We start from the raw sequence: 22,234 nt of genomic DNA, 5'->3' as shown, positions 1-22,234 counted from the left end.
TATTTACAGCTCTTTGGTAACACTTTGCAAAATCACTTTGTATTTAAACACTTCTCACAATTTAATTTCTGTACGAAATTATTTTTAATTTTTGCCGCCTCGGAGTCCTGTAGTCTCCGTTATCCTGGCATACACGTCCGTTGCTTTGCAGAGCTCGACGCAAACTGAGTTCAGAGTTTGGTCCTCGTTTCATCTGGCAAGATGTGGTGCCATCCCCACTTGGCAGACTCCACCGAATAGAAGCTTCCACGCGGACTGATAAGAATTCCACTCGGCGTGCGCACTCACAGCACACTCACTTTGAGTTTGAGCGTGAGTCTTAGAATGAGATGAGCTTTACACTCACTCGGCGTTTGAGTCATTTAAAATCCTCACGAAATCCGTCCAATTGAGGGCTACAATTTGTGCGCAATTAGTCGGCGATTTGTCAAAACAACTAATAATGGGGGAAAATAAAACACGAAACCTATTAGAAATAATCTCAAGTGCTATAAGTGGCGTCTAATTAATCAGACTCGACGACTTACTCCGACTATATGGGTGCTGATAAGACCCCAACCAAGTATATTATTTTTCCTAGAGATCCGGTTTAATCTGTTTCGGTCTTAGTGCTCTGTTTTCATCTCGATTGTGGGTCAAGTTTAAACTGCATTTCCTCATTGTGAGCACAAGAACTTTAATTATGTAGAACCATGCTCACGGTCTTGCTGTACTCAATCCGCTTTTTGAGGCGCAATTTAAGCTTTAGATTAGAGCAAAGTTTAAGAAAGAAAAAAAGAACGAAAAACCCCGACTATATCCGCCGTCATTAGCTTGTTTTTCAATGTTTACACAGATAGTCCAAAAATGTTTATTAAGCAGAAATCCAATCAGTTCCTCTTAAACGTGATTCCTGGGCATTCAGTTAGGAAATTCCGTTTAAAAAATATACATTTGCAGTACAGGAAATATATATATTAACTTGATAAGCTCTTTGCTGATTTCTGTCTAACCGGTTGACACTTAATTCACATAAATCAAGACGGAACTATGCGGAAAATACAGAAATATCTATATGCCTTAGATATGATAATAAAATATGGATATATTCAAGAAGACATTTATTACATTTTGTTAAATATACGTAAATGGAATATTTATCAATATGACAATTTTGTGCTACATAGCAAAGATTAAAAAACCGATAACTTGGCCAAAAATGCATTAATTTCAATTCGGTAAGCGTTCGTAAGCTTATTTTTAACAGGTTAACAAATCTGCATACTGGGTTTTAAAATTTTAAAAATTAAATTTTTTGTCAAATTTTGACAATTTAAACGATGTAACCCCTTATCAAAATTTCAAATTTTGGCAAATTTTTGAAAAATTTAGTTTTCATTCGGACATGTCTATTTCGACTCAGTTTTTAATGCTGATCAAGAATATATATGATTTATAGGGTCGGAAATGACTCCTTCACTTTTTTTAAGCTTCTGACTAAAATGATAATACCCCTTTGGTTACATTGAAGAATTAGTAAAAGATAAATGATAAGTCAATTAAATACTAATACAAATATATTCCTATGTATCCTAAAATCTCTAAAAAACAATATAATTGTTTAAAACCTTTTCCTTGACCAAATTGGTTTACTTATTCCGATATAATATTGATAGTAGTGCAGTCAGTGACACTCAAAGTGTTTTGTTTAAATTGTAATCCAATAGAGTTCCATTGAGCTTTTGCTCTTTGAGCGATTAAAGCCAATCAGTTTTGAGCACTTCCGAACCAGTTTATCTATGGTCCAAGCCAACTCTAGGTTAGCATGATGCAATGGCTTACTTGGATTGCACTTGACTTGCTTGCAGTGCCCCCGAAAAAGACTTCACTCGACTTGCCCCGGGTCTTGGTAATGTACCAGTACCAGGGCAGTGCTCAACTTAAGTCCCTCTATCTCATACTATATATATTTTCCACAACATGTAGTCTTATATACTGTATATAATTGAGGCTCAGCTCGGTCGGTGCTGTTTTGCTTAAAGACTTAACAACCGCCACAACATGTCCAATATTTACGGCTGGCAGTGTTTTAAGCACTGCTGCCTGAAAGTAGGCAACGTTGAATATTTGGCAAAGCCTGGCAAACGAGCTCAACGAACCGTGTTTGGAAACAGACTGGTCTGCTAACCGAAACTTAAATTAAATGCAGAGCCTAATAAAAGAAATGGAGGGAATTTACAAAATTTAACGAAAATAAATTCAGTTGCAGGGAATGGAGTGCGGAGCCTACATGACACTAAATAAACAGCCAGTTGTTACTTACCCAACACCGAAGCCAAACAAATGGCAGAAACACCAAAACCAATACGAAGGCAAACAGCACACGCAGAGGGCTTTGGCCGAGCGACCAAGTAAATGGTTAGTTCTGTGACATTTCCAAATTGAAAAACTACAAATGACTGACAACAGATTAGAGCGGGAGCGCACGTAGTTCTCGCCGGCAACATCTGCGTCCTAGCCTCGTCCTGGCCTCCTGCCGTAAATCCCTATACCAAACTCAATTCCCGTAGCCAGCGCTTGACTTTGTAGATCTCCTACTCTTGGCCATGGCCAACACACACACACAAAAAATAAATAAAAAACAACACCAGCAGTAAGGAGTAGGAAAAAAATTGGTGCTAGCAAAAGTTTCCCTTCAAAAGGCTTCTGCAAATATACAGCAACAAAAAGGGAGTCCTGAAAATACATTCTGTGGCTGTTACTGTTGATTTCTTTCAAGTGTGAGGTTTTTGTGCAACCTTTCGAGTGTATTTGAATAAGACAACAGTTGAAGTGAAGGCCTAATCAGAGCCGGAAAGATAAAAATTGAAAAGAAATGGGAATTGGGAAGGAAGAGCCTTGTGAAGCCAGAGCAGAGCTAGGGAATTTCACTTTATTTATTGGCACAAGTGCAGGATGCTGTACGAAGATCTCTGAGTCAGCAGGAATTTTTAACATTCAATAGAAATTCTGTCACACATTCGTTTTTGCTTTAATTATTATTTATTAAAGCGAAAGATTGAAGATATTGAGGATAGATTTATTTAAGAGACTAAACAGAGATTTATCACTGATGGTATAGTACTTAAAAACAAACTAAATGTTCTAATTTTATAACTTATACCTCCAGTAAACATATCATCCATTCATCGTTCTCTTATTTCAGTATTATATATACTAATTAAATTAATTATTTGACAACTTTTTTGTGCAGTGTACACTCACCTATGAACTTGCACTGCTCCAGTCGCTCATCGCTGTGGTCCCGGCAATCCGAGTCGCCATCGCACACGAACCGTATGGGGATACATTCGCCGGAGGAGCACTGGAACTGCTTCTCCTCGCACAAGTTGGACAGGCTGGCCGCTGCAGGAATCAAATGCATATTAATTAATTAAGTTGGAATCCTCGGGTTAGCCGCAGACTATAATTAAACACGAGCGGAGTCGGTGGTCGTTCGTTCCCCCGGGTGGGCCTAATAAAATTCATAACTAAAATTTAAGTTGAAAACTTTGGCTCGTTAAGCACACACTGAGACGCAGGAGGAAGGAGGAGGTGTTGAGAGGGAGTTGCCAAGGAAGGCGTCTGTTGACAAGCCTTAAAACCCTTTTTAATGAAAGCCGAGACTTGACAATAAACAAAAACTTGTAAATAATGAAATCCAGCCGAAGGGCGGCGCGCTTACACATGTCTATCTATCTAGATATATATATCCAAAAATGGGCTTGGAATGGGTGTTTGTCTTTGTGGTGCTGCTGGTGGACCACAAAAGGACCCAAAATGACTGAAAGGGCAGAGTGAAAGTTTTCCGGAAATTAATAAGCGAGAATTTGATGGCAGCTACATAGTTGGAAAGTGCTAAGTTTGGATAGGGATTGGATTGAATTGGATTGGATTGCCTCATCAATCGCTTTACGGGCAACTTGACATTTCACTCGGTCGACCTAATCTGTCTTTTATTTTCCGTGTTTATCGCAAGCTCAATTAGCATGTATGCTAAGGCTGACTTGGGTTAATGTGCCGCCATTATGCCTAAAGTGTCGCAAGTTTGGATCCTCTTGTCTTCTCTTTATATGTGTGTGTGTGCTCTGGATCTGTGACTGTGTCTATCCGTGTCCCATTTACCGTTTAATTGCGCGCATTTAACACAAATTGACAATTGCTTAGGCACCGACACAATCACGCACGGGCACATGCACACAGAAGGCAAGAATCACACAAGCACAGGATCAAAGGTGGACCTTAATCGGTAACATTTAATATATTGAAGTATAAGGTAATATACTATTATAATATAATATAATATAATAAAATAATAATAAAATATAAAATATATTGAAGTATATTCTATGTTTATTATTGTTAAATACAAATTTGGAGTTATTATGTTATATGGTTTCAGTAACTTTAATAATTTTTTGTTTTAAATACAAGTCTAATTTTATAAGCAGCAGTATTGATATTCTTAATTTTATTTTGTATATATTGTAGCAAAAATAAAGTATACTTTTCATGTGTTTCTTTTTGCTTAGCACGCAATTTGGCAAGTATTACGTATACGTAATATGAATATTACTCATACGACCTGTTGAACTTTTGTCAATTCAATAGGTCGTTTTTGGCACGTGTCGTATGCATTTTCCAAATATTAGTTTTAATAACCGAAAGGGTTGATTTAACCAAATGATAAAAAGTTAGAGACTTGGTTTAACAACTTTGAGAACAGCAGAACGAGCTTAATAATAATAATAATTTAATATACTCTTTACTTTATGTGATCAACTTTGTAGTTGCTAAGTAAGTTAAAAAGTAAATACGAAAGGAAACTAACTTTGGAAAGCCGAAGTTTATTTACTCTTGCAATTTGAATTATAAGATCGAATGGAAATCGCATTCTTTAAATCAATATCTATCTATGAAAAATCAAAGATTAAAAATCTCATAACTTTGCCAGAAACTAACTCATTTTAATTCGGAAAGTTGTTCAGTGCTAGTTTTTATATTAGTAACAAATCTGCATACAGATTTTTAAGATTTAACAAATTCAATTTTTTGTCAATTTTTGAAAGTTTATAAAATTTTCAAATTTTTGGAAAATTATTGAAATTTTTTTTTTGTTCTAAAATGACTAAATAGATTCGCCTATTGATTCTGATCAAGAATATATATGATTTATAGGGTCGGAAATGACGCCTTTACAAATTTACAAGCTTCTGACTAAAACTATAATACCCTGAAAGGGTATAAAAATATATATATGTATCTTTCAAATTTTCGTCGCTGGTCCACTCTTTCACACGCCTTCGCATTTAATTACAAAATCAGAAATGTCAGGCAATGCCCTTAACACGCACACACGTTCAGATGCAAACACATATGGCGTATATGAACGGCAGATCCAAATGATGTTTGCTGTGCGTGTGTAATATGGAAAATTCGGCGCATGCAAGGAAAAGAATTTCCCTTTGCATCTCTTTATTGTCTTTTGGCTTCGTGCAGCGCCTTTGCACTCTGCTCTCTGCACTCTGAATGCCTTTTATGCATTCTTGTGTATTTATTTACTCAAATATATTCCACGCTTTTGCATTTTCCCGCCATTTTGTATTTGTATTTTTCACCCTTTTTGGATGCTTTTGCTCTTTTCTTTCTCGTGTGTGAGCTGGAAATTTTTTATTAGTCGCCGTAAATTATTTAAAATGTGCGCACATATTTTGAATTTATGAAAAGAGTTTTGTTTGCTCTTCTTCCCCAGCTGCACGTACGTATGAGTATGCCATTGGTGTGTGTGAAATGTGTGTGAAATTGTTTGGAGCTCAGAAATTGCAATTGCTTTTGTAGACAAATCTGTATGTAAATGTGCAATGCAATTTGCATTTTAAGTGAGTCGTTTAGTAGCTTAATTGAAATAAATATTAAAAGAAAATTCCACATCCAATCCATTTGGCAGCGTTTAGATTAGGCGTTAGATATACGTCAAGCATTCAAAAAAAAAGGAAATTTATTCCATTTACTTTAGAAAGAAATTTATTTGCGCATTCAGAAAAGTTTTCTTCTTGTTGTTTCTCAATGGCAATTGTTTAATGGTCACGTGCAGAGTGCATTCGCCCATAAGAGCTATCGCTTTCATATGATAATTACGTTAATTTTAATTCTCAAAGGTGTGTAACCATCCTTTTGCATATCTTAAATAACGGCTGAAGAGGAAATGCCATTGGATTTCGGCATTCGTTAAGTTAATTATTAATAATAATTGATAGAACGTGCAATTCAGGATTTTCCTAATGGCGTAAAGATACTTTTTAAGGTTTTCCTTATAGCTTATTTAATTATTTTTAATGACTGGTAACTTATAATCAAGTTTAAAGAGAAACTATAAAGTGTATTTTGTACGAGAAGGTGAAAGGATTCTATAAAATGTAGAGACACTTTTATAGTTTAAATACAAACGAAAATGTAGATTGATTGTTCCTAGTATAAAAAAAGAATTGTAAGAAAATCAAAGCTTTCCCCGTTTATTTATATAAGTATTTCCCTTTTTGAAATTAAATAGGATTCATTCATTCGTGGAGAAGCATATCGAATGTGGGAAATATCAATTTCCTTTTCCAAACATTTATTTCCACGGCAATTCACTCGATTCTCGTTGTGGTAGATATTTAATATGAATTAAATCAGTGGGGCAATAATTCGTGGCGTGTTCAGATGGAACAACGGTCATAGCCGCCAATTTGATTGACAGAATCACAAATGCCGACCAGAACAGAACAGAACAGGCTACGGGCCAATTAAATGCTTAATGCGGAGTTCATTGAACAGCTTTACTTTCGCCTTATTCTTTTATTCCTCGCTCCCGCCGAAGGAATCGAATCAATCACACTCACAATCATTGAGAGGAAAACGCTGGGCTTTGCTGACCAACAGAGTATTTCACATGAAAATTTCGCACCATTAATTCAATGACAGCAAAGGGCGTGACAGGAGGGCCGTCTTGGTTGGCCAAGAGGGCGAAATAATAAACAGAAATCAGCGCAAAAGTCAATCAGAGTTCAAATCAATATAAATGCTTTATTAATAGCCCGAAAGGTTGTTGTCGATGTTGTTTTGTTGTCCGTTCCTTAGCCTTATGCCCCCGATTTGATTTCGTTTGCAATCCTATTAATAGTTGGTGATTAATCTCCTGTGGATCGGTCAGTTTCTAATAAAACTACAGCAATAACAGTACAGAATTACGCAAATTAGCAAAAATATTTCCAGTTCATTTAGATAAAAGAAAAGGAAACCCAACAGGACTGATAACAAGAACTTTGCACCCATCAGGCGTTTGTGGTGTACGTGTTGTATTGATAAGAATTGTTACGCATTGGTTTAAAGCATTTAATCATATCTGTTTTGACCATAAAGTATTTACAGACAGGTTAAAGTTAATTAGAGATGGGCAAGGTTCTCTTACTTAATTGAGGGTTTGCTAGCTGATTTTAAGTTTATTAACTTTCTTAGAATTTTTGTGAGAGAACTTTAAGCATCATTTTGTTTATTTGTTATACATTGTTTATTTTGGAAATTACAATGCTTTTATATTGATCATTAAGTCAAACAAATTTAGGGGACTGTAAAGTGCTACAAAGTTTAGAATTAGCTTTTTCTGTTAGTTGTTAGTTGAACTGAACAAAATTAAATTTTTTTAAAGTACTACTTAATCAATTCCGTAGTAAATGTAATTTTGTACGCATTTGTTGGCCCTTCTATGAACCTTATCTAAAAGCACCTGCTAACCACTCCAGATAACGCAGATAACTACCTGTGCTAAACTAGAAATTATTATCTAGGAATTCTACGATTTTGCAGGCCTTATTATAGCTACGTAATGTTTATGTTCATTTTTTTCAAGGGCTCATTAAAGATTTTTTTATAACCAGTATAGATTTCAGTTGAGTCATAAATTAATTTCCGAATTAAGCGGAAGATTAATATACTTTCTTATCTTACGAGTAAGTCATAGTTACGTGGGTTTGTTTTGGCTATAAATTTTATTATTGCGCATGAGTAGCATAAAAATATTTGTATGTTTTTTACTAAGCAACTCATTTAAATTTTATGAATTTTTAAAATCCCGCTATCTGTTATATATATTTTAATTAATTTTTATCAATTATCTTATCTAATGACTGCTTAGTATATGTCATAATAAACTAACTATAATAGTTAAGCATGACTAGCACTAAAATAAGTAACTTAGTCAGGTGTTTAGTCTTAAAATAACCACGGGAAGTACAAATATTCTTCAACTTCGAACTTTATTATACATAATTTTCTCACCAAATTTTTATCTAAACATTAGAAATAATTTCGTGTGCTTTTTTCCATTGCTACCAAGATAAGACTTGATAAAAAGTGGGTACCTCTGCAATTATGATAAAGAATAATCAACAATTAATTGTATAAGCAGAGTTGAACATTGTGCTTTGGATACAGTTGGCTCTCATTATCGGGGATCGTTACTTTTGAAGCCATTAAAAACACTTGACTTTTAACTCTTTTAAGATGAAAATATACGTAAGAGAAACTACCAAAGTTGCTCTTAACAGTTGCTCAAGTAAAGAGATACACGAGAGTGTGTTGTTTTTTTTATTGTTTGTGTTTCTGTTTATTGGGAAAAAAGGTGGCCTGATCGGTAACGTCATAACGTCGACCAAAAACCAGCAACAAACGTCTAAAATAACATTATTAACAATAACAACAATTAGTCACACATCTGTTTTGCGGCAAAAGCTGTATTGGGCGGCACTGTGACTCAGTAACAATGAATGATGTTCCCCTGAATTGTTTTTGAGAAATTTCGCCAACGTCATTGCATGTTTGTTGCGATTGTGATGGGTCCATTATAGCGCCATAGACATAGCTCCTCCTCCCTCCTCCCTCCTTCCCCGTCAGGAATTTCTAATGCATTCGGAATTTCTATTAGCCTCTTGGGTGGGAATTTTCTCAACTGTTTTGCGCATGTCTAATTTGCTAGCCAACATCACGCCACCTTTTTTTTCGTTCGCCTTGTAATTGAATTTTGGCTCGGCCAACAGCTGTGAACGTACACCGCTGCGTATGCGTAATATTTTAATTGAAAGCCGAAATAGAAAACACGAAACCAATTAAAAATACAGAGAAATTTGAGGGGAACAAAAATCGAAGGTTAAAGAAAAAGGTACGCCGGGTTTGACCATCACACCTCGTTGACTGCTCAGCACTCATTAGGCCAGCATTGAGATACAGTTAACAGCGAGGCGTTAACAGACTACAGCCTACCTGTGTTTTTGCATGCCTCGCTTATGAAATTTGTCACTTGAACACGAACAATTGCAGTACACACTTGGTTGGCTTCCATTAAAAAGTGCGGGTAGGAAACCAGTTTTACAAAAAAACTGAAGACAAGCGTTTCTTCTGTGCGGCATAATTATACATAATGGCAAATGCCTTTGTAATTAAGGCAGAGCCAGAGACAGAAGAAGTTTGCATCAGGGACGAACATCAGTTGCATCCAGAGCACGTGCAAATGCCAGGCATAATTAGCCAAGTTAATTATAAAAATCCGGACCAAGACCGGGAGAGCCAACCAAGATGGTCTGACAGTTTTTATTGTACAGAAGCTGTGGAAACTTGTTTCAGTTCGATTTGGAAATAAATCAACACAGACTTCCTCGTGGGAATCAACGTTCCTTCGTTCAACAGCAATTAAACCTGTCAAGGACTCCGGATGAGAGATGTCAATTTCGACTTCCTTCGATTTAACTGGCTTTATTTTTAGCTGTTCAGAAATAATTGTTGGCCAAATTGTACTATTTGAGTATCCTCCGACCTATATCCCCCCTTTACAATACCTATTTGATACGATTTATTCGACAGCCAAGCATTTTCAGCCTTTAGAATTTGATTAAGGGGAGGAAAATAGTTGGATTTACAGTGAAAATGCATTTATGGTCGGTTATCTATGGATTTGGCCTAGTTATAACAATCTATTTATATCTCCAATGAGATAGCAATTTATCTAACGGTGTGCCAGTTAAATGGTCCCACTTTCAATCATCAACAGCTTTTAACCTTTAAGTTTTTGGTAATTATCATGACCCAGCGTTATTCATTTTGTTTATAACTTTGACATTCGTTGGCATTAACTCACTGCGCTTAAAGTCTGATTTTTTGTTTTTTGCCAAGTTGAAGGTTTCATTAATATTTCAAAACAGTTTCATGGGGTCTACCGTTTTTGTGAGTCCCCTACTGCATTTTTTTATGTTTAATACTTCCTAATTTATCATTCTATTTGTATTATTTTTTATGAGAAGTTAGTTATTAGATATTATTGATTAATTTATGTGGAAGTATAGGCAACACATTCATGATTAATTAAGCTATAACTATCAAATTAAATTTTATGTTTAGCTATGACTTCCTTATTTTGGTTTCTTTTTGTTATGTTTCTATTATACGTTTTTCTTCAAAATTGTAGATTTTTTTATGTAAGAAAAGTGTTTATATATTATTCGTTTAGTAAGGCAACAGCTAAATAATAAAATAAAGTTAGGATCTTTTACTTGGTGACTGCTTAAAAAAGGTTTTTTAAGTATTAAGCATAACTTTTAAGTGAATAGTAAAAGTTTAAAATATACCGTTATACTTTATACAATATTATATTAATGATTAAAAAGTTTATAGCGAAATTCTTAGTTTTACTGAAATAGAGCAGAAATGTATATCAAATGCCTATAAACAAAATAATCCATTTTTATCCTATTTTAATGGCAAATGTTTATCTGCCACGTGTTGGAAGTAATTTCCCTAAATTTCTCTGACCAATGTGCAAGGGCAAGTAACTCCAAGAATTGGACACTTGTTGCTCTTTTCGTTTTCTCTTTCCCATTTTTCTTTGGGTTTCCTCTCCCTCTTCGTATTTACTATCTTCTCTGAGTTTTCTCTGCGAGTTTCACAAGAGCCGCCGCCGAAGTTACAGTCTTTCAAGTGGCGCTCCATTCGTTTCATGCTCCTACAACGCCGGCCGGTACAAAAAGTAAGCATAAAACGGAATAATTACGAATGGGAAGCAGAACAAGCAAAGAGTATACACTTGACGAAAAAATGTTGTAATTTACAAGATATGTAATATAACACTTGAGGTAATTTTTAAATGGAATACGAAGGAAAGCGAATGAGTCCACAATTGAGACAAATGCTTTTAATTTACTAAAGTATATTACATTTTGAGTAATAAAATATATTTTTCAGGAATAAATTAATGAGGTTTTATCTACAATATTTAAGAAATATTTTAATACATATTTTTTATAGGGAAAAAATATTTTCTTCAAGTATATTCTTAATATTTTATATAAGAGAAAACCAAAGTTTCAATTTAACTTTGATATAAGAAAACTAACTAACTTTGAGAGACCCCGTGAAAAAGCATTCTGTTATTTCTAATTTAATAAAGAGTATCCTAATCCATGCTAATTTTTTCAAGTGTCTTTAGAGGCGAATGCAGAGGAAAGTAAAAGGTTTCGTCTTCAGAGAGTGCAAGAGAGCGGAGGACTGGAGCTGAGTTGGAGCAGACGGGGGAGCAGACACTACGGGAATGCAGCTCAGCTCAGACTGAAAATCGTATGACGTCGCGGAATGCTTGGACATGGAAATGGAGGTGGCAACGGAGTTGACTGGCACTGCCAGACGCTTTGGCTTTTGCCGTTCGCTTGGCAACGAATTTCGCATAAATAAAACTTGAGTCGAGCCGCCGCCAAGTAGTCGGACTTCTCGGTTTCGGATCGGGAGTCGGAGCCCTGGCTTAAATCGGAGTCTGACTGGAAATCGGAGTACATATACATATGTACATACATAGCAGTTGCTGGTGGCATGATCTCCAGAAATAAGAGAGAGGCGGCGGCAACAACAATAAACACCGGAGCCCCTTTTACACTCTGAGAAACTTGGAAAATATCAAAGAACGTAAAGCCGACGGCGGGAAAATCTTTTTTTCCTCAATTAATAAAGATTACAGTTTAAAGTATACAAGTTTGGGTAAAGGAAATATTAATAGCAACCCAACCCTATTTTATTATCTTATCATTCCCCATTAATCATTTGCATTTTTCCATCGTCTGAGGCTTAGTTACAAATATAGACAAATTTGTAGTGAGTCAAAATGTGTACATAGTTTTTGGAATTACCATTCTAATCTTTTATGAACAAGAAATAAAACTTCAGAAAGCCATAGATTCTATACCCTTGTAGTTTGCAAATAAAATATAAATGAGTATCGGAAACGATCAAAACCAAAATAACTATAGCATTTTTTTATTCAATTTTAGTAATCTTGTTCGACATATCAAAATTTAAAAAACTCATAACTTTGCCAAAAATGAATTAATTTTAATTCGGAAAACTTTCCTATGTAAGTTTTTCTTAGGATTATAAATCTGCATACTCAATTTAAATTGTAAAAAAATTGACATTTTTATCATTTTCTTTAAATTTTAACGAATATATTATAAAATATTCAAATTTCGGACAATTTTTGTTTTCTATCAAACATGGCCAGATTGACTCTGCTGTTGATGCTGATTAAGAATATATATGGTTTATAGGGTCGGAAATGAATCCTTCACAGTGTTTTAAGCTTCTGACTAAAATTAAAATGATTCATTGTCATTACAAAATTATATAAATTCCCTGATTATAAAAACTTTGATTAAATACTAATATTTAAATTGTATAAGCTAGAACTTTTATTTAAATAAACTATCAAAGCAACAACTCAAACTAAGCTTAAATACATTTTAAATATCTAAAGCTCCCTGTAATATAGTAATTACTGGATTAGTACTCACATATATCCAATGGGGTGCCGATTTTCCCGGAAACGTTGAGAAACTTGAAGGGATTGCCATTGAGCACCGAGTTTATGGAGTTGCCAAAGTGTCCCATTCCAATTCCCATTCCGGATCCAATGCCAGGACTCAGGCTGTTGGCCGCCGCTGGGGCCAAGTGTTTCAGTCTATCCAGGGGTGGCCCCAAAGTGCTGGCCTTCAGCCGCTCCAGCAGCGCCGATCCGCTCAGATTTTGCATTATCTCGCTGGGGCTGGGCGCTGCGGCTGACACCTGAGCCGCGTTTATGGCCGCTGCATTGCAGAACTTGCTAATGCTCAGAATGCAGGTAATAAATAGCAGGTGGAACGAGGAGGTGAAGCTAAAACTGATTAGCTGCTGTATTTTGCTGTGATAGTTGGTGCTGGCGCTGAAGAAGAACGCACTGGTTTTGGGCGTTGAAGTTGGTTGCACTTCATCATCATTATCACTTTCATTTGCGGCCGGATTGAAGTGTGTGGATTGAAAACGTTCCGTGAATTCCGGCAGGCAAGCTGTTGCCATTTTACAAAACGCTCTTCAAGCTGCAAGGATACAGTAGAGATGCACTTTTGGGTTTTAGATTGGGAATACTTTTATAAGATATTTATGTATTATTTTTGAAATATTTTTGTTTATTTAGTTATAGTTCCAAAAGGGCAACATTAATTTCCGCATGGTTTTCATTAAATAATTGAATATAATAAGAGAATTTGGATATTTTTTAGGGTCTTTAAAAATTTGGTTATTAAATTCATAAATAATAGGACCTTGTTTAGGTAAATTTTTCGTAATATTTCTATTATTTATATTAATGGGTCAAACACACTTTTCACTCCAATTCGTTTTACCAAATTTGTTATATAGCTTATATATTGCTTTCTTATTAAATAATAAGTCCAAGAAAATACACGCAACGTTTGCCAAAAAATTTCACGAAACAAAAAGAAAGAATGACAAAAGAGAGAAGCGTAAAATATAAAAGAAACAGAATATACCGAAAATGTTTGGCAATGTATCGAAAAGAGAGTGCGAGGCAAATGCACGATAAACATGCTGAAAGGCGATGACTAAAAAAAGAAACATCATACGATGTTGCAGAAAACAGCATAGGAGAAACATGAAGCGAAAAACATACACGCACGCACACTCAGGCAAACAAAAGTGCAGACTAAGGGCGACGACTCTGGTCAAGCAAGGGTTAACGTTAACCCTTACGCCAGCTCGCTTGCTCCCTTTCAGTAGTTTTTTTTTTTTTTTTTTTGGAAAACGAATGTCGTTTTTGGTTGCTTATCAGCATTGTAAAGTGTGATAAGCTCAGGTGAGCTTACACATGTAGGGCGACATCATTTCTATATGCTAATGTTTTCTGTTTAATTCATTTTAACAAAAAAAAACAACACAGCAAGACATGTGGTGCGGAAATTTATGCTGCCGTTTCACATGATGCATTGACGTAACGTTTGGCCAAAATAGACTCGTACATTATTTTTCAATTAACACTTGCTCGCTGCTGCTCGAGAAATGCGTTGATGAGCTGGCTTTTAAACCTCGACTTGAACTTTTTTATATTTGCTTTGAACTTTTGCTTTCCGAAACGATGTTATTTTTTTCGCACACCGAAAATTTCTCGGCTAACGGTGTTTGCTGAGGCGGCGCGTGGAACAGCGGAAGCGCTTACAGACACGACGACAGTGCGGCACGAACAAGACTGCCGGCCCGGCCAGGCCGATATCGTCAGGCAACCACCAATTGAACCGTTCGTGTCTTCGCTTCGTGCGCCACTCGGCAGCGCTCGCTGGCCGACGAACCGTTGATCGCCACGCGTACAAGTACAAGCCGAACTTGGTAGATCTCACCTGAGGCGGTGAGAGAGTGGGGGAGAGCGAGCTAGTTGACAGCACATGTGGAGCTACACGATCGACGACGTCATCAGCGGGGCTCGTCGAAAGAGAACGCGCAAGCGAAGAGAGTGGAGCACAGCTGACATTGAAACTGATGCTGGGCGAGAGAGAGAGAGAGAGAGTGGGCAGGTGGTTGATTGTAATCTCTCTCTTTAGTGGGCCTGGTGTAACAATCAATTTCGGTTTGGAGGTGTGTTCTTCTACTGGCCTCTATTCGATCTTGGCAATTACCACGATAGGCAATTTGTGAAATTACAGGTCTAAATTGTTTCTGTTGGTGCAGGTCAAAAGTCAAGGCTTCGATGTGAAGGCTGTTAAGATAATGTGTGTATTCAAATTTTAATTGATATACCTTTTGCATATTCCGATGATAGATCAATTGAATTTATAAGAATTTATGGAGAATAAATTATGAGGCACAGTGGTGTTTAAAGGGTATGAAATTTGTTAAAAATTGTAGAGAAGCAATTTAAAAAATATAAAATAAAATAATAATTTAAATAAATAAATAATAATTTAAAAAGTAATATTATAATTTAAAAAAGCTTTAAAATTAGGTAATCATTTTCTTGAATAAAAATTCCAACTGGCCCACATGTCGTATGAGTAATTTTTGTGTGTTTTAAGACGCATAAATATAAAAATAAAATTGAAGGTTATACTATATTCTAAATATTCCTCTGTTTACCACACATTTTCTACCCCATTATATATAAAATAAAATACTTTGAAAAACTTACCACTTCTTGGGCAATAATATTCAACATACATATACACTACACATAAGTATATTTGAGTTTATTATTATTAATCATGTATCTTTTAGTGGGAAAACATATACATATGTATGTACACTTAACAAATACAGTTAACAAAAGGCTAATACGTATGTAGTAATAATGGTAATATATAATAAAACGATTCTGTTTTCACATCAACAGAAATATAATTTCTCAACTTGCTCTAATAGTAGACCATAATCATTATGATCCTTGGTTTCGTTTTTTGTTGTTCTTGTCATACATATATACGTATAGTTATAGTTAATTCGCTTCATTTAAAAATAATGCACACTTACAGCTATATACAGTTTGGAACTATGTAATTTATAATTAGCAATTAAATTTCTCTTAAACATCTCCATTTGTTTTACGTTTCTCGTTACTAATTTCTCTCTTTTTTGTTTTGTGATAGAACTCTGCGACATAGTATTTTGTACAGCATCCTTTGAGGATGCGCCCCCCCTAAGTGACCCGCCTTGTCCTTGCCGTGCCTTAAAATTTTAAAATAATTAATTTACACAATACACAGAGTTGCTCAGTCTTCAGGCGTGTTGTTGTTGTTGTTTTTAAGCCGCGGGTCTCGTGTCAACTTTGGTCTTTCATCTTTCCCAAGGACCAAGCGAAAGAATCATCCTATTTGCATGACACACGATGATGCCGAATAAAATGGGTATCAAACTAATACGAGGATATGCCAATGACGGGTGAGTACTGGAATTTAATTAATTATATTTATATTCAATATCTAAATAAATTAGTTAAATGAAAAACCCACCTCCTCATCCATAACACTGGTATGATCGTAGATCCTTGCCGGCAGATTCTTGCGCAAACTGAAGTGATCCTCTGTGGTAGTTGTCTTCCGGTAGATGGGATTCTCGAAGTTCATCGAATTGATGCGTCGCTTGCTGCAGTAGCGATAGCCAATGAGCAGGAGCTATTACAGGATACACAAATTGATTAGTTTTCCAGTTGGATTTCCATTGGTCTTGATTTCCCTAGAACTCACCACCGATAGCAGGACTGCAAAACCACTGAGACTGGCTATAACCACCAGCGCTATGAAGCCAGAATCCGGCTGCGGACTGGGCGCTGTGGTTTGTTCGATTTGGGTTTGATTTTTCACTGGACGCTGGTCGGCAACTGTGAATAAAAATGGTTTCCAATTAGGAAGATTTTCTTTACAGGAAAATGTTGGTAACAAAGTAAAACAGAAAAACATGAAAGGATTAGCAAGTTTATATACCGTTGCAGTTTGCAAATGAATTATGGGATCGAATTATGGGATTTTGCATTCCTTGAATCAATATTTATCAATAAGCAATATAAGCAATAATATTTATAAGCATTTAACTTAATTATAATATGATGCAGGGGTACAAAAACAAATGATATTATATATTTTACAAGCATTAATGGTATGGGGTTAGTTTTCAGTAATTAAAATATTAAAGCAACTTTTTAAATTTCATGCTGCTATAAATATTACCCAACTAATTAACAACACAAAACATACGTGACACACACATTTAAAATTAAATTCAATTAAATTCTAAGCCCTTCCCAGACACTGTTTCTTAAGCTCTTTCATTTTCTTAAGAAAAACTCATAAGTCTAAAAACTTCTCAGTCTATATTTTTATTCAAAGAAAGGAATTTATTTTTAGACCCTATCAGGAGCTTTTCTCTTAGCCAAACCTTTGCCGTCCCAACCCCTTTAAGATTTATTCCAGCTCCATCACAATGACGGGGCTTAAATGCTGCTGCTACTCTACCTTCGGCAATGATAAACAAAAGGGAAGACTGTACAAAAAAGAAAAGAAAAGCGGAAATCATTGCAATAAAAGAGCAAAGCGAAAGAGGGATTCAACATCAGAATCCAAGCGGCTTAGGGCCTGTACCACCCACTGGCAAGGATGCGAAGGAATTTTCAATCAAATCGCTCAAAGTGCGCATTTAGGCGCAAATAAACACTTAAACGCGCTCGCGCCTTTGATGGCTCAAACTTTTATGCCAAAGAAGCGGCCGCCGCCGATTTAGATTGGGAATAGAGGAATTGGAAGTGGGAAAGGGAATGGAAGTGGGAATGGAAGTGGGAATGGAAGTGGGAATGGAATTGGGAATGGGAATGAGAATGTAAATGGTAGCGTAATGACATCGTTAACGCATCGCATTTAATGTTGTCGTGGGAGGACTTCTTCATAGTCAAAACAGTAAAAGTTATCAACATTAAGTTGAGCCGCACTTTAAAGCAAACACTGGATGGAGGGGAATCCCATTCCTCGTGATATTAACCTCATACTTTGTGGCTGAAAATTGTGGGTTGGGTTAAGGGTTGGTGGTTTTGGGAGATGGAGATTGGGAAAGGGTCCTCGCTGAGCTCCCTTGGGGGTCTCCTCGATTGCAGTGCTGGCCCATTGCCTGCCTACTTGCGGTTGGCCCCGATGCAAGTGGCTCCATCCGGCGGATGGCGTTTATGAAACTGTCAAGGATGGGGGGCTCCTGTGTCCTGCTGATGATGATTAATGTGGGCCATGACAAAGCCAATGTTGCCACACAAAAGGGGTACCATCGGTTGAGTGCGGATCCTGGCAAGCATTTTGATTAATACGCTCGCAATAAATCTGAATCTCACGAAAGTGTTTATAAAACAGTTGAGAGAGATGTATAAATGGAGAGAGGAAGTCGCTGGGTTGTCAACCCATCCGAAAGGATAACTATCAAAGTTATCCCTATTTCTATTCTTCGGGATTTATTAATCAAAATTTCTGTTGACATCCTGCTGCTGATGAAGTTTTCTCTTCGTGTTTCTTTCTGCTACAAATTTTACATTCCAAGGACAGGTTGGGTTCAACAAGGAGGGAAGTGGAATTAAAATGATTTGCATCTCATAAATAATGGATTAAAACTGTTGGAAAAATGACAGCTTTGAAAGTTATTCTGTATTTAAAATTTGTGGAAAATATATATATTTTAACCAAGAGGGTTCAGGGATTTTTGACAAACTGAATATGAGGATTGCTGTCTTTTAATATTGGCTTTATAGTGTCTTGTTTTAAGGATGCCATAGAAGCAATAGTAAAATTCCAGGACATACACCCTTCCAAACAACATTTATAACATATATAAGAACGACACAACATGGGTTCCCTCCCTCACAGGACGACAGAGGACAGAACACGCACAAAAGGATTGTCAGGCCTACCGAAAATGCCCGCCGCCAAGAGGGGCAACCTTGTGGTCAGCCTGAGATCATCTTTTACTCCTATCCGATGGTCACCATGTCCCACCTTTACACCGGTGGGCAATCTCCGCCCAGGAAACTTTGGTTTCGGTTTCGTTTTGCGGGCTCGTGGGGGTATCGTGCTGGGAGCCACATAAAGATCTGCATCATGCGGTTGCAAGTCATGCCGGATTTTGGGGAATTAGGTTTCATTATTGTTAGTGTAAGCATTAAATCAAAATTCATGCCATGCTGGTTAAATAAAAGCATATATATATGTGGCAAAAGCTATCGAATACTTACGGTCCTCGACGCACATGAGGCCATCGGCCATCAGCTTCAGGCCCGTGGGGCAGGCGCAGGATATGCGAGGACTCCGCTCGTTAATCCTGGGCGCCGGCAGGCAGAGATGGGAGCAATGACCATTGACCGACTGACAGTGGTTAACGCCATCGGGCTGACGGTACGGATGGTAAACGTGCACCACCATGGGATGCTGGAGCTAAAGGGAGAGAAAGTTGACCATTTTAAAACAAGGAAATAATCAACAGGAACTAGAACTAGTCACACTTTAAAGTCAGTAGGTAATCCAGAGATTTTATGGTTAATAAATAATTGAAATCAAGAGAAAGACTTACCATATGCACTGCTGTCACAGGCTCAACATCTTCCCCTGTGAATTTATTCGCCTTAAAGACCGCCTGCTTGTCCCAGTCGGTCCAGTAGACATAATCCTCGAAGGTGGTAATGGAGAAGGGATGTCGCAGGTATTCGCCGGAGTAGAGCACCTGACGCCGCTGGGAGCCATCATAATTTGCCGACGATATAATGTTCAGCTTGCCATCCACCCAGTACAGTCGCTTCCTCACCAAATCCAAGGTAATACCATTGGGCCACTTGACATCGTAGCTAATAATGGTGGTGCGATGGGAGCCATCCATGCCTGCCCTCTCGATGCGCGGCGAGGCACCCCAGTCGGACCAGTACATCCAACCCTCAATGGGATCCAGGGCAATGGAACGCGGAATGTCCAGAGAGTCCTCCACCAGCACCTTGCCCATGCTGCCCTCAAAGTTGGTCAGCTCAATGGTGCACTTGTGGGTGTCTGTGTAGTAGACATGATTGTAAATCCAATCCACTGCCAGACCATCCGAGGTAACCGAAGATTGCTTCAGCACCACAGTCTTCTCGCTACCCTCGTCTATAGGTGCCTTGTAGATGCTCTGTGTGGTCACATCGCTCCAGAAGATCATTCCCGTGCGGAAGACAAAATCCAAAGCTGTGGCTGCCTTTGTACTATTCACAATTGAGGTCATTTCCATGTGATCCAGAGCTATCTTTCGGATATCATGACGCCTGGCCAAGAGTAAAGAGGCATGACCCTCGCTGGCCTTGCATCTGGTGTGATTCCGGGGATCTCTCATGTAACCCGCTTCGCATTCGCACTTAAAGCCACCAATTTCGTTGACGCATATCTGTGAGCACTTTCCTGGAGTGTCGCACTCATTTATGTCCTGGCAATTCCGCTTATCCGCAGACAACGTGTAACCCTCGTGGCACTCGCAACGGTGACCCACCATCAAATCCACACAGTGGTGCATGCAACCGCCATTCTTTGAGGCACACTCATTGACACCACACTTCCCTGCCGGCTCATCCTCGCCATCGGCACAATCCTTTCGCTTATCGCAGACTTTGGAAAAGGGGATGCACTGACCACCGCCGCAATCAAACTCACTGGTGGTGTTGCAGGCTCCCTGCTCCGATCCCAGACTCAAACTCAGACCGCAGTCACGCTCATCACTGCCATCGGCACAGTCCTTGTCCCCATTGCAGGTGAGATGTCCTGGAATGCAGCTGCGATCTCCGCACTGGAACTGATCTGCTCGACAGGTTACATTCTTGCAATTGGCCGTGTGCTCATCATCGCCATCAGGACAATCCCGGTCACCATCGCAGAGCCAACTGTGATGCAAACAGGTGATGCGGTCCTTGCACTGATACTCATGCGGCAAGCAGGGTGTAGCGGTTTTGGTGACATTTGCACAGGCCTTGAAATGGGAAAAAGGATAAAAAAAATAATAAACAAAGTTGCTTACACAATATCAAAGTATAAAAGTAAATATTCCTAGAATTTTAAATAACTATTTAGTTTAAAACGCGGTTTAGCAAAAGCTATTCTTTTACTTTTTTTCAGCTTTCTACAGTGAAAAACAAAACCTAGTCCTGGGAAACGGACAAAGTTTGCTGCCCTCACAGTTTGGGGAAACTTTTCCGCTCTGAGGCAGCAACTATGTCCCGGAAATTATGCAGCCCCTCTAAGCATGCAAAAATGCAATTTTACGCGTGCCCTGCGTTGACAACAAAAGCTGCCAAAGCTGGCAGCCGCTGAGTTATGCCCAACTTGGCCATAATTTATGTGGCTTAACCGAACACCGAAAAAAAACGAACGCCAAAGGCGGGGGAATTTCCTTTTATTTTTTACCCCACCGGAAATGGGAATTTATGGCGTGTATTATTCACTCACCCGCTCATCGGAGCCATCGGAACAGTCCGGATCTCCGTCGCAGACCCACCGCTTGGCAATGCAGGCCCCGTTGGTGCAGGTGTGCTCCTCCACCTGGTCACAGGGCACCACCGGGCACTCCTTCTCATCGGAACCATCGCCGCAGTCATCGTCATGATCGCACTTCCAACGCTTCTGGATGCAACGTCCATTGCCGCAGGTGAACTCATCGGAGCGACAGGTTTGGTCTGGGGAATTTATCAAGGATACTTAGGAACACACTCGCCACAGAAAGGAAGTTTGCAAACAAATGAGAGGGTCGAACAAAAACAGAGCACAAAAGATGGAAATGAAGTCGATGGAGTTTGAAGTTTCTTGGGGAATTTAAAATGACGAAGCGAAATGAAGTTGATGATAAGTTTGGAATCGAGTTTCTTGGGGAGAAGTTGAATATTTTAAGGATTAAAGCTGGGAGAGATTTAATGCAAGCAAAAAATAGATAGTAATAGATTTGAATGCTTTGAATTTGTAAATGCAATATGCAAAGCTATTTTCCCATTTCCAATATACAAGTTTTAAATACATTAAAGCCATGATTATCCTTGGGTTCGGGGTCACTGGGAGTCTTGGCCACAGCCAGCAGAAAGCTCAAATGAATGGCAACTAAAAACCAAAAGCCAAATGAAGTGCGGTTGCCTCAATAGTTGGAATAAGTTAGCCATGAGGTTTACTTCGGGATGGGTGAGGGGAGCTCTGAATGAAGTTCGCTTGGAATGCAGCTACAGATGAATGGAAATTAAAAACTATTTGTATAAGCAAAGGGAAAACTCAACCGAAACTGAAGCAATTTCTCTCTCAACTTAAGTAGAATCGAACTAAATAAATAAATACATTTTGCAAACGGAAAGGGTCAAATATAAATG

General features: G+C 37.9%; 2 protein-coding genes across 40 annotated transcripts in view; both read right to left on the bottom strand.

Annotated features, from left to right (window-relative positions):
• Positions 1 to 14,644, bottom strand: part of LpR2 (Lipophorin receptor 2) — a 39,756-nt gene extending 25,112 nt beyond the window's left edge. For 4 of the 17 annotated variants that reach the window (XM_020956195.2, XM_086840540.1, XM_086840537.1 and 1 more), the window contains exons 1-3: positions 14,382 to 14,636; positions 12,882 to 13,442; positions 3,244 to 3,384 (exon numbers count right to left, since the gene is read on the bottom strand). In XM_020956195.2, the coding sequence (XP_020811854.2) occupies positions 3,244 to 3,384; positions 12,882 to 13,422 (682 nt within the window). In that variant the 5' untranslated portion in view covers positions 13,423 to 13,442; positions 14,382 to 14,636. Of the gene's footprint in view, positions 1 to 7; positions 2,616 to 3,243; positions 3,385 to 12,881; positions 13,443 to 14,381 lie in introns of those variants that run through there. The other 13 variants (XM_020956196.2, XM_086840538.1, XM_086840552.1 and 10 more) reach the window with 11 other exon arrangements.
• Positions 14,645 to 15,573: 929 nt separating this feature from the next.
• Positions 15,574 to 22,234, bottom strand: part of LOC110186896 (Lipophorin receptor 1) — a 122,742-nt gene continuing 116,081 nt past the window's right edge. For 17 of the 23 annotated variants that reach the window (XM_086840564.1, XM_086840559.1, XM_020956211.2 and 14 more), the window contains 7 exons: positions 21,333 to 21,559; positions 19,444 to 20,856; positions 19,109 to 19,307; positions 18,788 to 18,967; positions 16,593 to 16,726; positions 16,359 to 16,520; positions 15,574 to 16,294 (listed from right to left, as the gene is read on the bottom strand). In XM_086840564.1, coding sequence (XP_086696690.1) covers positions 16,262 to 16,294; positions 16,359 to 16,520; positions 16,593 to 16,726; positions 18,788 to 18,967; positions 19,109 to 19,307; positions 19,444 to 20,856; positions 21,333 to 21,559 — 2,348 coding nt within the window. In that variant the 3' untranslated portion in view covers positions 15,574 to 16,261. The remainder of the gene's footprint in view (positions 16,295 to 16,358; positions 16,521 to 16,592; positions 16,727 to 18,787; positions 18,968 to 19,108; positions 19,308 to 19,443; positions 20,857 to 21,332; positions 21,560 to 22,234) is intronic. The other 6 variants (XM_086840561.1, XM_020956210.2, XM_086840562.1 and 3 more) reach the window with 1 other exon arrangement.

This window comes from Drosophila serrata, unplaced genomic scaffold (assembly GCF_035046125.1).
Source record: "Drosophila serrata isolate PLE 108 unplaced genomic scaffold, ASM3504612v1 contig_382, whole genome shotgun sequence".
NCBI lineage: Eukaryota > Metazoa > Arthropoda > Insecta > Diptera > Drosophilidae > Drosophila > Drosophila serrata.
The sequence above is the reverse complement of the archived record's forward strand: the minus strand, read 5'-3'. Positions and strand labels throughout refer to the sequence as shown.